We start from the raw sequence: 12,546 nt of genomic DNA, 5'->3' as shown, positions 1-12,546 counted from the left end.
ATGTTAATCAGTGTACAGATTTGTACCTATTTTTCATGGGCCTTGTCCAGATTTTTGATGTTTCCAGGTTGAGAAGTATGGTGATCACACATTTTTATCTGCAATATGTTGAGAAATTCTAGGGAAGACGCTATTAATTTTCCATCAGTATTAGTTGACATGGACAGTTTTCTTAATGGTCTCCTTGGCTGTAAACTTAGTACACACATTTGAACCATGTAGACTGGATGATATGTATTTACTTTTCAGGGATTTTTGGGGGTGATACTAGAGTTTTTAATGCAGGATTATAAGAACATAGGAAAGTTAAGTTATGTATGGAACTACAGAAGGGGCCTGCATGGCTTATAATATGGAAAAAAGTATTACATTAAAAACAAGTAACATTTACTATTTTCCACTATGGGAAGGCAGGGTATGGTTAACAAATGGAAGAGCAAAGTAGGCTGTATGAAATCAAAGCTAATGGAATTAGTAAAATGGCTGGCTAGAATGAAAAAAAATCTTGGTTTATTAAAAAATGTTTTTATTAACTGAGGTTACTTGAGTCTGATATACACATGTCCAATAAATCATGATAAAAATTGCTAAAGTTAAGTTGTATTTATTTAAGCATTTATTTAACTTTGTTTACTAGGTAAGATGACTGGTCTAAAGATAGTTTTCAGCCATGACTCAGGTCAAGAAGCAGTAACAACTGTTCAAAACAACATTTACAAACAGATTAACTTCCAAGTTACATTTTAAACTGACATTTACATATAGGTAACATTATAACCAGCATTTACAGTTTGGTAACTATTATAGTTGTGCTTTTACTTGATTTTATTTAAACAAGTCACTGTATTATCTACAGAGATACTAGCACTGATACAGTTTAACACTACATAATTGTGCTTTTACATGAATGCTGTTTACACCAACTACTTCATTATTTACAATTTATTTTTATTTATTTTATTTTACATTTGTTGACCGGGATCGTCCGACAAGGATACTAGCACTATTTATTTACAGATGTGTACTAGTCGCATAGGTGTCTCTATGTATCATTATGTACATTGCACAGAATAGTTTAATCAGCCAGTTTTCCTATCCCCTGGGAAGGTTTGGGGTTAGCTGCTGCCTGAATGAAATTTTGCAGAGTTTAGGGATATTGCAGACTGCAGCTGCAGTTTATAAAGAAAGATGGAGAGAATGACAGAACATCTATTACATGAGGCATAGGTTTGGTCACCATATATTCTTGATGCTACTGAATGCTACTTCCCATAGAATATGGATTTTGACTAACCGGAACAGAATTATGATGTCTGGGGTCAATCCATCCATCATCCTCTGTGAAATGCCAAGGAAATAGTAGCCAACAAGGGATGCCCACTCTCCAAAGAGACACATCCAGGATAATAGGGAGGTAGGGGGTGGAATGAATGTTGTGGTGGGGGAAAGGCTCGGTGGTAGTAAAGACTGGGTGGAGAATGCAAACTTGCATAAAAAAAATGAGAAAATGCTCTCAATGTGGAGTTAAAGATAAACTAGAAGATTTTTTTTTTACATGGGATGGGGAGAGCAGTAGCAACAAATTGATACCAGGTTCTGGGAATGGTAATGACTGGGTCAAGAGAGATATACTGTATTGATGGAATGGGGTTAGGCAAGGGTGAACTTAGACAACAAATGAGTGAAGCATCAGATACAATGAGTGAATGGGGCATTTTCACTGGTAAAGGTAGGGAGGACTGGGATGGGATGGTGAGGTGATAATTAGCATTGAGGCCTAATTGTACATGTCTGCTTTTGTCTGGCTAGTTAAAGGATGATAAGGAAGTGTGACACTTGTTTCTACAGACCAGGTACTATGTGCACATTAAGTTATGCATGTCTTGGTAAGAGCATATTTGACATACATTTTGCTTCTGTGAATGATTTTTGATTTGACTGTATTATGGAAAAATCATATAATAAAAATGCAAATGCTATATGATGTCAGAATATGTCTTGTAAAACTAAGATAAAAAATGTAAAACTATTAGAGGCAAAAAGAAATACTTGCATTCTTAAGGTTTATATTCACAATTTTATTGAAATGGCATGAGTAAAGGAGGGCAGGAATGTATGACAGGAAGTGAACACATTTCTTAAGAGAGCACTGTAGCAGATCAAAACATATTGTCGTATCTGGTGTGAATGCACTTCAGTGAAAGTTTTACGGCAACGTTTAGCTATAATGGGAATTTTTGTGGCTGAGAGATGCAAATTATCAATTAAGAGAGGGTTGGATAGAGCAAATGGTAGCAAGCAAAGAAATACACTTAGAGGGTGTTTTATCAACTATAAAGTGCATGTATGGTATCAAAGATGTTTAAATGTTTTATACAGAATATTTAAATAAATTGATAGTTTAATCCAGAAAATTGAAAAAGGCTGGAGATTATTAGAAGAAATGGAGTGCTGTTTGTGGATAAATACACTGTGCTGAATTTCTATAACTTATTCTTATTATTGTTATTATTGTTATTATTATTATTATTACTATTTACTGTCCAGCGTGTCTTGCCCAATAATTTCCCTTCGTTAATTCAAATGACTCCTTCCTTTCTTCCGGTGGAGGGGTGGGGGATGGGGGGTGGGTGGTTTAAGAGCCATACCCTTGAAACCTAGGTGAAGGGCTATCAGCACATGTGTTCCCTGGCTGATGGGGCTCCAATCAAGAAAATACTTTTTACTCCTCACCTGACCTGTCTTACTTTTCACTACATTTTGGGGACTGTTATGTGACTATAGTAATTATCATTAAGTTCTTATTTCATTTACTTCACTGCTGCTTATATATGAATTTATATATTGTTTAGTTACTGCTGTACTAAAGTATTCACCTGTAACTAAAACTTCTGTGCTTAGTGCTCTATATGACATTTTCTGTGTATTGTTATGCACTGCCTTGTAAACTGTTTCTGTATGGAACTTTTCTCCCCAGGCCTTCGATGAAAATGGGCTCATGCTCAGTCAGACATGCATGGTTAGGAAATGTCCAATAAAATAAATATATTTCTGACACTGATATATATATATATATATATATATATATATAGTTCCCCTTCATAATATCGAATTACTGAATGCTTGAAATCCAGTAACTCGAAATTATAAAGTTGAACCAACAAAAATCCCGAAACCCACAGGCACAAAAACAAAAAACCCCAAACATACAGAACACATATACCACACAACACGCACACCATACAACCCACATAACATAAACTACAAGCCTTACACTACATGTACACAGGGAAGCAAGCCCCCCTGCACCCCCGACACCCCCCTACTTATATATTCTAACTCCGAGATCGCACTAATAGACAAAAAAAAAAACACCAAACAGACATTTTAAACTGCCTTGCACACACACAAACACATCACACATACATAGACACATCCAACACTCACACTCATACTCCCACGTCCTTACCCCAACCCACACGCACAACTTACAAAACACACACATACACTGACTTACCTTCACTTCCGTAAAACATCCCAACTCACACACTTCCCGTCCTGTAGCTGACATGCATAAGCGCAAATTCGATATATTTGAATTTGCACTTATGCAGATTCCCGCTTCTGCATTTTCAACTTTACAGTCTCGAGTTACTGAATTTCAAGCATTCAGTAATTCTGGATTGTGAAGGTGAACTATATATATATATATATATATATATATATATATATAAACTATTACCATAAAATATATAATTTTTTTAAGAGTTTAAGAAGAAGGTCTTATTCTGTCTTAAAGGAAATACACCCTGACACTCCTATTCTAAAACAGGATAAAAAACCCTGTATCCGATCTTCCTACAGACCAATATAATTACTAAATATTAACTATAAACGTCTTATCAACATCAGAATGATTAAAACAATCCTGCATCTATTATAAATAAATGCCAAACTGGATTTATGATTGGTCTGACTTGAGATAATATAAAAAATAATATTATATTTAATAGATTATACTGTATAAATTCTAGAGTAATTATGGTTATAAGCTTAGATATTGAAAAGTCTTTAATAAAACTATTTAATAATATTTGTTTTGAGATGAAACAATTTGGCTTTCCATCAGAATATGTAAAAGTATTTTACAGTGGCTATAAAAAGTTTACACACCCCAGTTAAAATGTCAGGTTTTTGTGATATAAAAAAATGAGACCACAATAAATCATTTCAAAACTTTTCCCACCTTTAATGATCTATGACTTGTACAATTCAATTGAAAAACAAACAAATCTGTTGGGGGAAAAATATAAAAAAAAAAAAAATGTACAATAAGCTGGTTGCATAAATGTGCACTTATACTTTTTCATCATCATCTAAGTTTATACTTTTAATAAATAAAGCACACAAGAGATCTTTATTTTACATCTGAATGTAAAAAATTCTACATAGATCTTTAGATTTTGACCATGTTTACTTGACTTTTAGAGAGCTATGATGGTACTTTGTGAAAGAAAAAATGTGTAAAACCTGAACACTAAATATACTGCAGTGCTTCATGACAGAATGTTGATTAAAAAATGTTTAATAAAGTGACACATTACATATATATATATATATATATATATATATATATATATATATATATACACACACACACACACACACACACACACACACACACACACACACACACACACACACACACACACACACACATATACACACACATATATATATATATATATATATATATATATATATATATATATACACACACACATATATATATACACATATATATATATATATATATATATATATATATATACACACACATATATATAGATACCTAGTTTGGGTAGAATTAGAAACAGACAAGTTGCATTATTATTAGTCAAGACCAACTATTTATTTATTGACATTTGATTACCAGGAAAGTCTGACTGGGTAGGACCCCATTTTCAGCGGTGGTTCAAGGATAAAAGCTCCAAAATATTGCAAAACATTTTATGAACAATAATTTTACAATCTTTCAAAATAATATTTATTTATTTATTTAATATTTTAACCACAACAATTTTTTCAGTGTCTCATTGACATTTATCTGTTGTGTTAAACATTTCCCAGTGTTTCCCACAAAAACTAGGGTAGCTAGTAGCTGTAGCATAGTTCAGATCCAGGCCTGCTGCTTCTGGAATTGTTTGTAGTGGTTTGTTTGTTCTGAGCATGTTTTCAAAGCCGTCTTGGATTGGAAAGGACCTATATGCACCTTTGTGAGAGAATTGTGCTGTTTGGGACCTGACTGATAAAGGGAGACTGGTCTAGGGCTTGGAATAAGCATCCTCATTGGTCCTTTTGAATCTAGAGTTTTTTCAAGTTTAACTTCTGTTATTTAGGCCCTGCATTTGAGCAGGTTTGTGCTTGTTTACCTGTCATGTAGCACCGCATACTATTGTGCAGTTGTGCACCAAAGCTGGGCAGCTAAATTCAACACATTTTCCCTTAAAACTCAGACAAAAATATCCATTCGTTGAGCTCCTCCATGATCATTTCTGAAAAGCCATCCCTAGTGACAACAGTCTTCAACGTAGCAGTATGGACAGTTGGACTACCCTTGTTTCTCTTGCCAACCCTGTTGACTTGGGTCTCTTGAGGCAGTGTAGCAATTGTCTCATGTAGACAGACGAGCCTCTACTAATAACACAATCTAGTACAGAGTGCGAGAGATGTATTTACACCAAGAATCTAGAATCCATGTTCTCTTTCCCTCAAAACAGTAACACGGAGAAGGTTGTCTGCTCACCTACTGCTACATATTAACATAGCACCACTACTCTTACACATACCGCTACTCATAAACATAGCATGCATCAAACATATAAATCCACCTACTTGGAGGTTCTCTCGAAAAACTTATGAAAACTCTAGAGACCTCCAAAACACAAGATTGCTACATTTAGCACAGTCTCCACAGCACCCATGACACATAGCAGCACCAGTGTCTCACCCACCAAGCCCATAAGGAGTAACACTTTTTGTCATTGGAGACTTAATAGTGAGACACACAGATGTTCCATTTACCAGGTTGGACAAGGAGAAAGTCATGGTCAGCTGCCTGTCCAGTGCCAGGATTTGTCACATCACGCTTGCACTTAGGTCTTTCAGCAAGAAATACTGTTATGACTTTGTCATAGTTCATGTTGGTGTGAATGACCTGAGCTGTATCTCACAGGACTATATGACGTGAGACATTGTCGAGGTCTCTGAGTATGTGTCCCAGGTAGGTATGTTCCTAGCTTTGAGCAGCATACTACCCTCACCTATAATGATGCTGCAGTATAAACAAAAAATGATTGATTTCAATAATTGGCTTAGTTTTTGGTGTCATTCAAAGGGGATCCAGTTCCTGTCTGCCTGGGGAGCCATGGTCGACAAACCTCACTGCTTTGCCAGAGTCGGTTTGCACATGGCATCCCCTAGGCTTTTGATTGCTGACAAAGACTTTTACCTCCCCCATAGTGCCTTTTTTAGGCAAGGTCTTGAAAACAACATTACCAATGTGAAATTAACCAATCTGAACAAAATAAAGGTCATGCTGCTAAATGCTAGGAGCTTAAACCAAAAACTGCACTCTCTGGAAGCACTTCTATTACTAGAAGATGTAGATGTCTGTGCAGTCACAGAAACCTCATTTAAGGCCTCAGAGAGGACCCCAGCCCTGCATGGTTACAATGCCTTCCTCACCTTTAGACTGTAAAATGAACATGTGAAAACCAAAGGAGGTGGTGTTTCAGTCTATATTAGAGATACATTCACCTCCCATCTAGTTAGACTGGACAACTCCATGCAGTTAATCCAGGTCCAGGTTATGGTGGGTAAGACCCCCATTCAAGTCCTAGACAGTTATAGATCCACCTCCATGGGTCATGACACCCATGAATCCTACTTAACCAAACTGAAGACAATCCGAATTATACCAAACACACTGGTTATTGGGAATTTCAATTATCCCACCATCAACTGGGAAACCTAGTTTAGCCCAAACTCGCTAGCACAAAGATTCCTTGACTTTGTGATTTCAAATGCCCTGGAACAAATTGCCCATACCCCGACAAGAGGAACAAACATTCTAGATCTGGTCCTCACCAACATGTCAAATAGTTGCACTGCTGCAACTGTTGGACCCTCATTAGTTAAAACTGACCACAAATTAGTCACCTTCAAAATGATACTAACACTAGAGCTCAGAAAGGATGAACTCAGACTAAACAACTTTACCAAGGCAAATAATACCCTCCTAGGTGAAGGTATAAATGCATACCAAGCCCCACCCCAAGATGAAAGTGGTAACTATGCCGAAGCTTACACTAAAGCCCTGTACAATCACTTACATAAGTGTATAAACTTGTCTGTACCAGAAAGAATTAAAGACAGAGCCCCAAGCAAAAACAAGCTGCTGTGATGGACATCCGGCATTAACAAATTCTACAATAAATGCAGAAAGTTGCTGTCCAAGAAGACAAAGGCAAGGTCACAACAATGGAAAAGCAGCCTACTCAGCCTCAACAGGCAAATAAGACAATTCCAAGAGCTCCTTTGAGAGAAACCTAGCAAGTACAGCTAAGGATAACTGTAAGGCCTTTTACAGCTATGAACATAACCTAAAGGGTAGGACCCAAGCATGTGCAGAACTAGTGGCCAATGGTATAACATGCACTGACCCCACAGAGATAGCAAACCTACTAGCTGATAGCTTTGGAGAAAATTTCACTCCCGTATCCCCTCCTAACTTACAACAAGCCCTCTCCCAAACTTCCCCACCCCCTTACATATCAGAAGAACAGGTTCTCAAAGCCCTGTCCAAGGCAAAAAACAGAGCCTCTATGGGACCGGATGATATCCTAGGCTGTCTTCTAGGCAGGCTAAAACATGAACTAGCATCACCATTAAGTACCCTTTTCAATCATAGCCTAACCACAGGCTTTGTTTCTGTGGAATGGAAAACAGCTACAGTTATTCTCCTCCACAAAAGTGGCCTAGCAACAGACCTGAGGAATTATAGACCCATAAGCCTGACCAGACTCATCTGTAAGGCAATGGCATATATCATTATGGACCTCATAAATAAAGACATAGGTGACCTCCAAACCCTGGATCCTACCCAATTTGACTTCATGAAGGGCAGATCCTGCATATTATATCTGCTGGATTTCTTTGAAAATGTGACCAAGGCCATTGATGAGGGCAATTCTTTGCACACAGCATACTCTTGGCAAAGCCTTTCGATACAATCCCACATTCAGGCATTATTGATAAAGGTATGAAACTGAATGTAAACCCCTTCATTGCAAGATGGGTTGCAAACTGGATCATAAACCGGACACACACACAGTCAAAGTGGGTGACTCCACATCAACCAGCAGACCTGTTACCAGTGGGGTACCACAGGGGTCAATTCAGAACCCCCTACTGTTTGGTATACACTTCTCAGAAGTTCAGGTCTGAACTAAGGGGTTGTGGTTGACCAAGCCTGCAGACTACTGCAAACTAGGTGAAACACTGAATCCTCAAATGATGTCAGTATACTCCAGGAAGGTCTCACTCAGACCAACAACTGGTGTACTAGTCAGTGTCCCAAACTGAATGCAGAGAAATGCAACATCATTCCCTTCGGCACAAACAATGTCCTTCACACTGTCAAATCAACAATACTCTAAGTATCCATGAAATGGTATGGGACCTGGGATCACAGGTTGACTGTGACCTTAACTTTGACCACCATGTGTCTACCATAGTAAGGAAAGCTTTCCATGTAGCACACTTGATTAGTAAAGGTATCACCTCGAGAGTAAAAGAGGTTATAACCCCCCTATAATCAGCACTTATCCGGCCCGTAATTGAAAATAATGCCCCATTTGGCATGTACTGCACAAAGCACCTGTAGCAATTAGAGAGACCTCAGAGTTTTCTAACAAAGATCAAGGGCCTCCAGCATGTGCATTACACAGACCAAATAAAATCCCTGTCACTATACTCCGTATTGTATAGACTTCTTAGGGGAGACTTATGCCTGGGCTACAGAGCAATCCAAGACCCAAACCTAATGAACTTACTGCATATCCATAAATCAAATGGGTCTAGGGCTACCCATTTCAGGGACTTAAATATGGCTTGCGAATTAAATAGGTCATGCTGGAGGGACAGATTTATCTCCCAGTGACTGCCACATCTTTGGAACAGGCTACCAATTCATGTGAAACAAAGCACCTCTATGACACTGTTCAAGAAGAACTTGGACAAGTGGATGGGGACCGTAAATTCTTAATGGGGATAGCACCCACAACCTTCCTGGACATGGGCAGTCATCACTAAATGCAATCTTGGATATTGACTAGCACGTCTATGGTATTACATTGGGTTGAAATGGCTAGACTTAAAATGACCTCCAGGCCAATAGCCTAGTAATCTCTTATGATCCTGTGATCCTATGATTAATAGAATAATTGAATTGATGTATCCACAATAAATATAAAGTTAAATATTATTCAGTAGTGGTAGGGATTTAGTCTCAGCATAAAGGGGATAAAAGAAAAGGTCAAGAAAGAACATTAGATTGTTTCTTACCCTTTTGGAGTCCAATATTCCAAAAAGAGGCAGTAATAATGCAGGCATCAGGGATGTAGCTGCCAAGGGAATGACCTCTGTGCACCAGTAAACTGCCATCAGGATGATGACATAGCCACATTTTGCCTCCTGCAAAATACAGATATATTTAAAACTATAAGAAAACAAAATAACTTATCAAATCACCAATATTCTAGACAATAGGCAGTTATATTTGACAGCCAGTGATGTCTATAAAAAGTAATTTACTCTGTCATATTCAGCTCTTCTCTAGCAGACAAGTTAACAAGCTACAACAAATTTATCTTACTCTAGTAAACAAGAGTTTTACATTTGCATCACATGTATTTTCATGTGTCAAAATATCTGTACACCAGCACCAGAGTATTCACCACAACTTAAATAAAAACAAATGAAAAGAAACATAGCAATGTTTTAGAATGCATTATGAAGCAGAATATTTAGGATTACCAGTCTCAAGTCGTACTGCAGAAGGATGAACTGAATTCAGAGAAACTCAGGGACTATGTCCTCTGAATTGAGTATACGTGGAAAGGGTGTGGGGCATTTGAGCAGTACTAGAGGTTTTATTCCAGTGGAAAAAAAATGATAATTTTCTTTCAGACTTTTTGGAGGGTCACATAAATAGCAACTGCCATTCCATAAAACCCATGTGAAATGTAAGTGTCTTATGAAACTGTAAGTTTATGTAGTATTTGATGTGGACCTTGTAAGCACTTGTGTATAAGAGGGGTCTATATCAGATCATCGAAACGGCACATTATCGAATGCCGTAATGATGAACTGCAAAACCAGAACCCTAACAATATTGAAACCTCAAAACAGCAAATTTTTTCCCAGGGAAAAAAACTTGCTGTTCCGAGTAACACACACACACCACAAGCACACTAAAAATCAGCAATCCACACACATACATTTAAAAGTTACATCTAACCCTACACTACACTGTACATACACTACTATCTATCCACTTACTTTAATCCAAACCCTAACCCTAAGGTCCGTCACTATCGCACACTCACCTCACCCACCCCTAACCCCAAATTCTCACTATCTCACACTCACCTCACCCACGCCCTAACCGTAACTCACCCAATCTGCACGTCCATACAATCACACACTTACCTAAACCCAACCCGTAACTTTCCACCGCGTCACTGAAAACAGTGAAGCCACAACAACGGCCAACCGAATTCTTTCCCTAGGAAAGAATTAGTTTTTGTGCAGCTTCACTGTTTTCAGCATTCGCAATATTGGGTTCGATATTAGATCATTCAAAATTCTGCCGTTTCAATGATCTAATATAGACCCGTATAAGAGTAACTTATATCCTTCATTTTAATTAACTTTGGCTGATAATGGAGAACACTGGACCATTCATAAGTCGCATTCAAAAATGAAAATGCCAGTATTGCCTACGTCACTACCACCACCAATATAACACTTGGGAAGCTTTTTTCTAATCCAGTTAAAAGTTACTACAATATCAGTATGCATTTTATGAGCATTAAGAAGTATTAAACTCTAATGTCTGACATTACAGACTGGCCGTACACCTTGGTCATTTCCCAGAAAACCAAAAGTTTGAGGAGGGACAGGGCCAAAGTAATAGGTAAAATTATGGATGTTAGAAGTCAATAGTACAAGGTTTGCAATCAATACACATTTTCTGAACAAGGACATTCTAATGTCTGATATTGAATAACTGTAATTTTCAGTGGTTTACCAAAAATCAAACATTTCATGAGGGACAGGGCAAAATCAAGGTCACTGTGTAAAACATACAGCCATATAAATTTTACATTAGCATTCAAGTGAAGGATCGTTAAGCATCACTACTGATTTTTTAAATTTGTTTGCTGTTTTCTTTCTGAAATGAATTTTTAAACTGCGGTGGTGGTGCTGGGGTAGCATTGTCGCCTCACAGTTAGATGTTGCCTGTTCGATTCTCAGTTAGAGCGTCTTCTGTGTGTCAACATGCATGAATGGGCGTTTCTTCATTGAAGGTTGTGCGGTAGGCCCGGCAAGCCAGCATGTAAAAAATCTACTGCCAATCATTAGCGGATCGGAGTTCTGCAGTGGCGACCCCTAACCGGGATAAGCCGAAAGACACGAAGACTGTTTGTGATAAGGTTTAGCTTGTTACAGCAAAAGTGAGCAGCTGTGAAAGTGCGCAAATTAAATAACATTCTAAGCAGTACGCAGACACACTACTGCAGTCCAGTATTCTCCATTATTGCCTGACTCTGTAACTACTTAAGTGTAACTTATATCCTATATACAATAAAGTGAATGCATGTGAACTGGCAGAAATCACTGACAGTTTAATTAAAGCAGAGTTTCAATTAATACATGCTTCACTGTATGTATACTCTATATTATAGAAAAGCTGTGCTTTAAGTACATGAATCACAAGGGGGAACTGGAAATTATACATCAGTAGAAATATATTTAGGATGTCAAATATCAAATTGGTCAGGGTATGGTGAAACAAAATAGCATATTGTTTGATCACAGCAAAGAATTTAATGGTGTAAAATGTATGATAAAGGTTGTTAAAACCTAAAAATGGGAAATTGTAAGTATCAAATTATGCCTCCTCAATGTATGATGTTTATAAAGATTAAGAGGGGGCATTGACACGGGGTCAGTATGTGCAGTCTTGTGGATTGTACTGCCTGCAAAATGGTAATGTGGCAGAATGAACAGAAATATATTTGTTAAAAAAGGGAAAGGGGAAATGGGAATAAAAACATGCAAATAGCTGTATAAGTGTTTGCATAGAACTGAATTTGATGTGTTCTGAAGATGAGGAATGCACGCACGTGCACACATGCACACACGCACACACATGCACACACATACATGAGACAAGAAAGAAAAGATGTACCAGTGCCC

The 12,546-nt window shown here is 37.6% G+C and overlaps 1 protein-coding gene across 4 annotated transcripts in view; it reads right to left on the bottom strand.

Moving 5' to 3' along the window:
• Nucleotides 1-12,546, bottom strand: part of SLC13A5 (solute carrier family 13 member 5) — a 423,982-nt gene that overhangs the window by 159,493 nt on the left and 251,943 nt on the right. For all 4 annotated transcript variants that reach the window (XM_044054248.1, XM_044054250.1, XM_044054249.1 and 1 more), the window contains one exon: nt 9,628-9,756. In XM_044054248.1, coding sequence (XP_043910183.1) covers nt 9,628-9,756 — 129 coding nt within the window. The remainder of the gene's footprint in view (nt 1-9,627; nt 9,757-12,546) is intronic.

Source organism: Protopterus annectens, chromosome 13.part0 (assembly GCF_019279795.1).
Source record: "Protopterus annectens isolate FY-2018-M chromosome 13.part0, PAN1.0, whole genome shotgun sequence".
Taxonomy (NCBI): domain Eukaryota; kingdom Metazoa; phylum Chordata; order Ceratodontiformes; family Protopteridae; genus Protopterus; species Protopterus annectens.
Note: the sequence above shows the minus strand (reverse complement) of the source record. Positions and strands in the feature narration are given on the sequence as shown.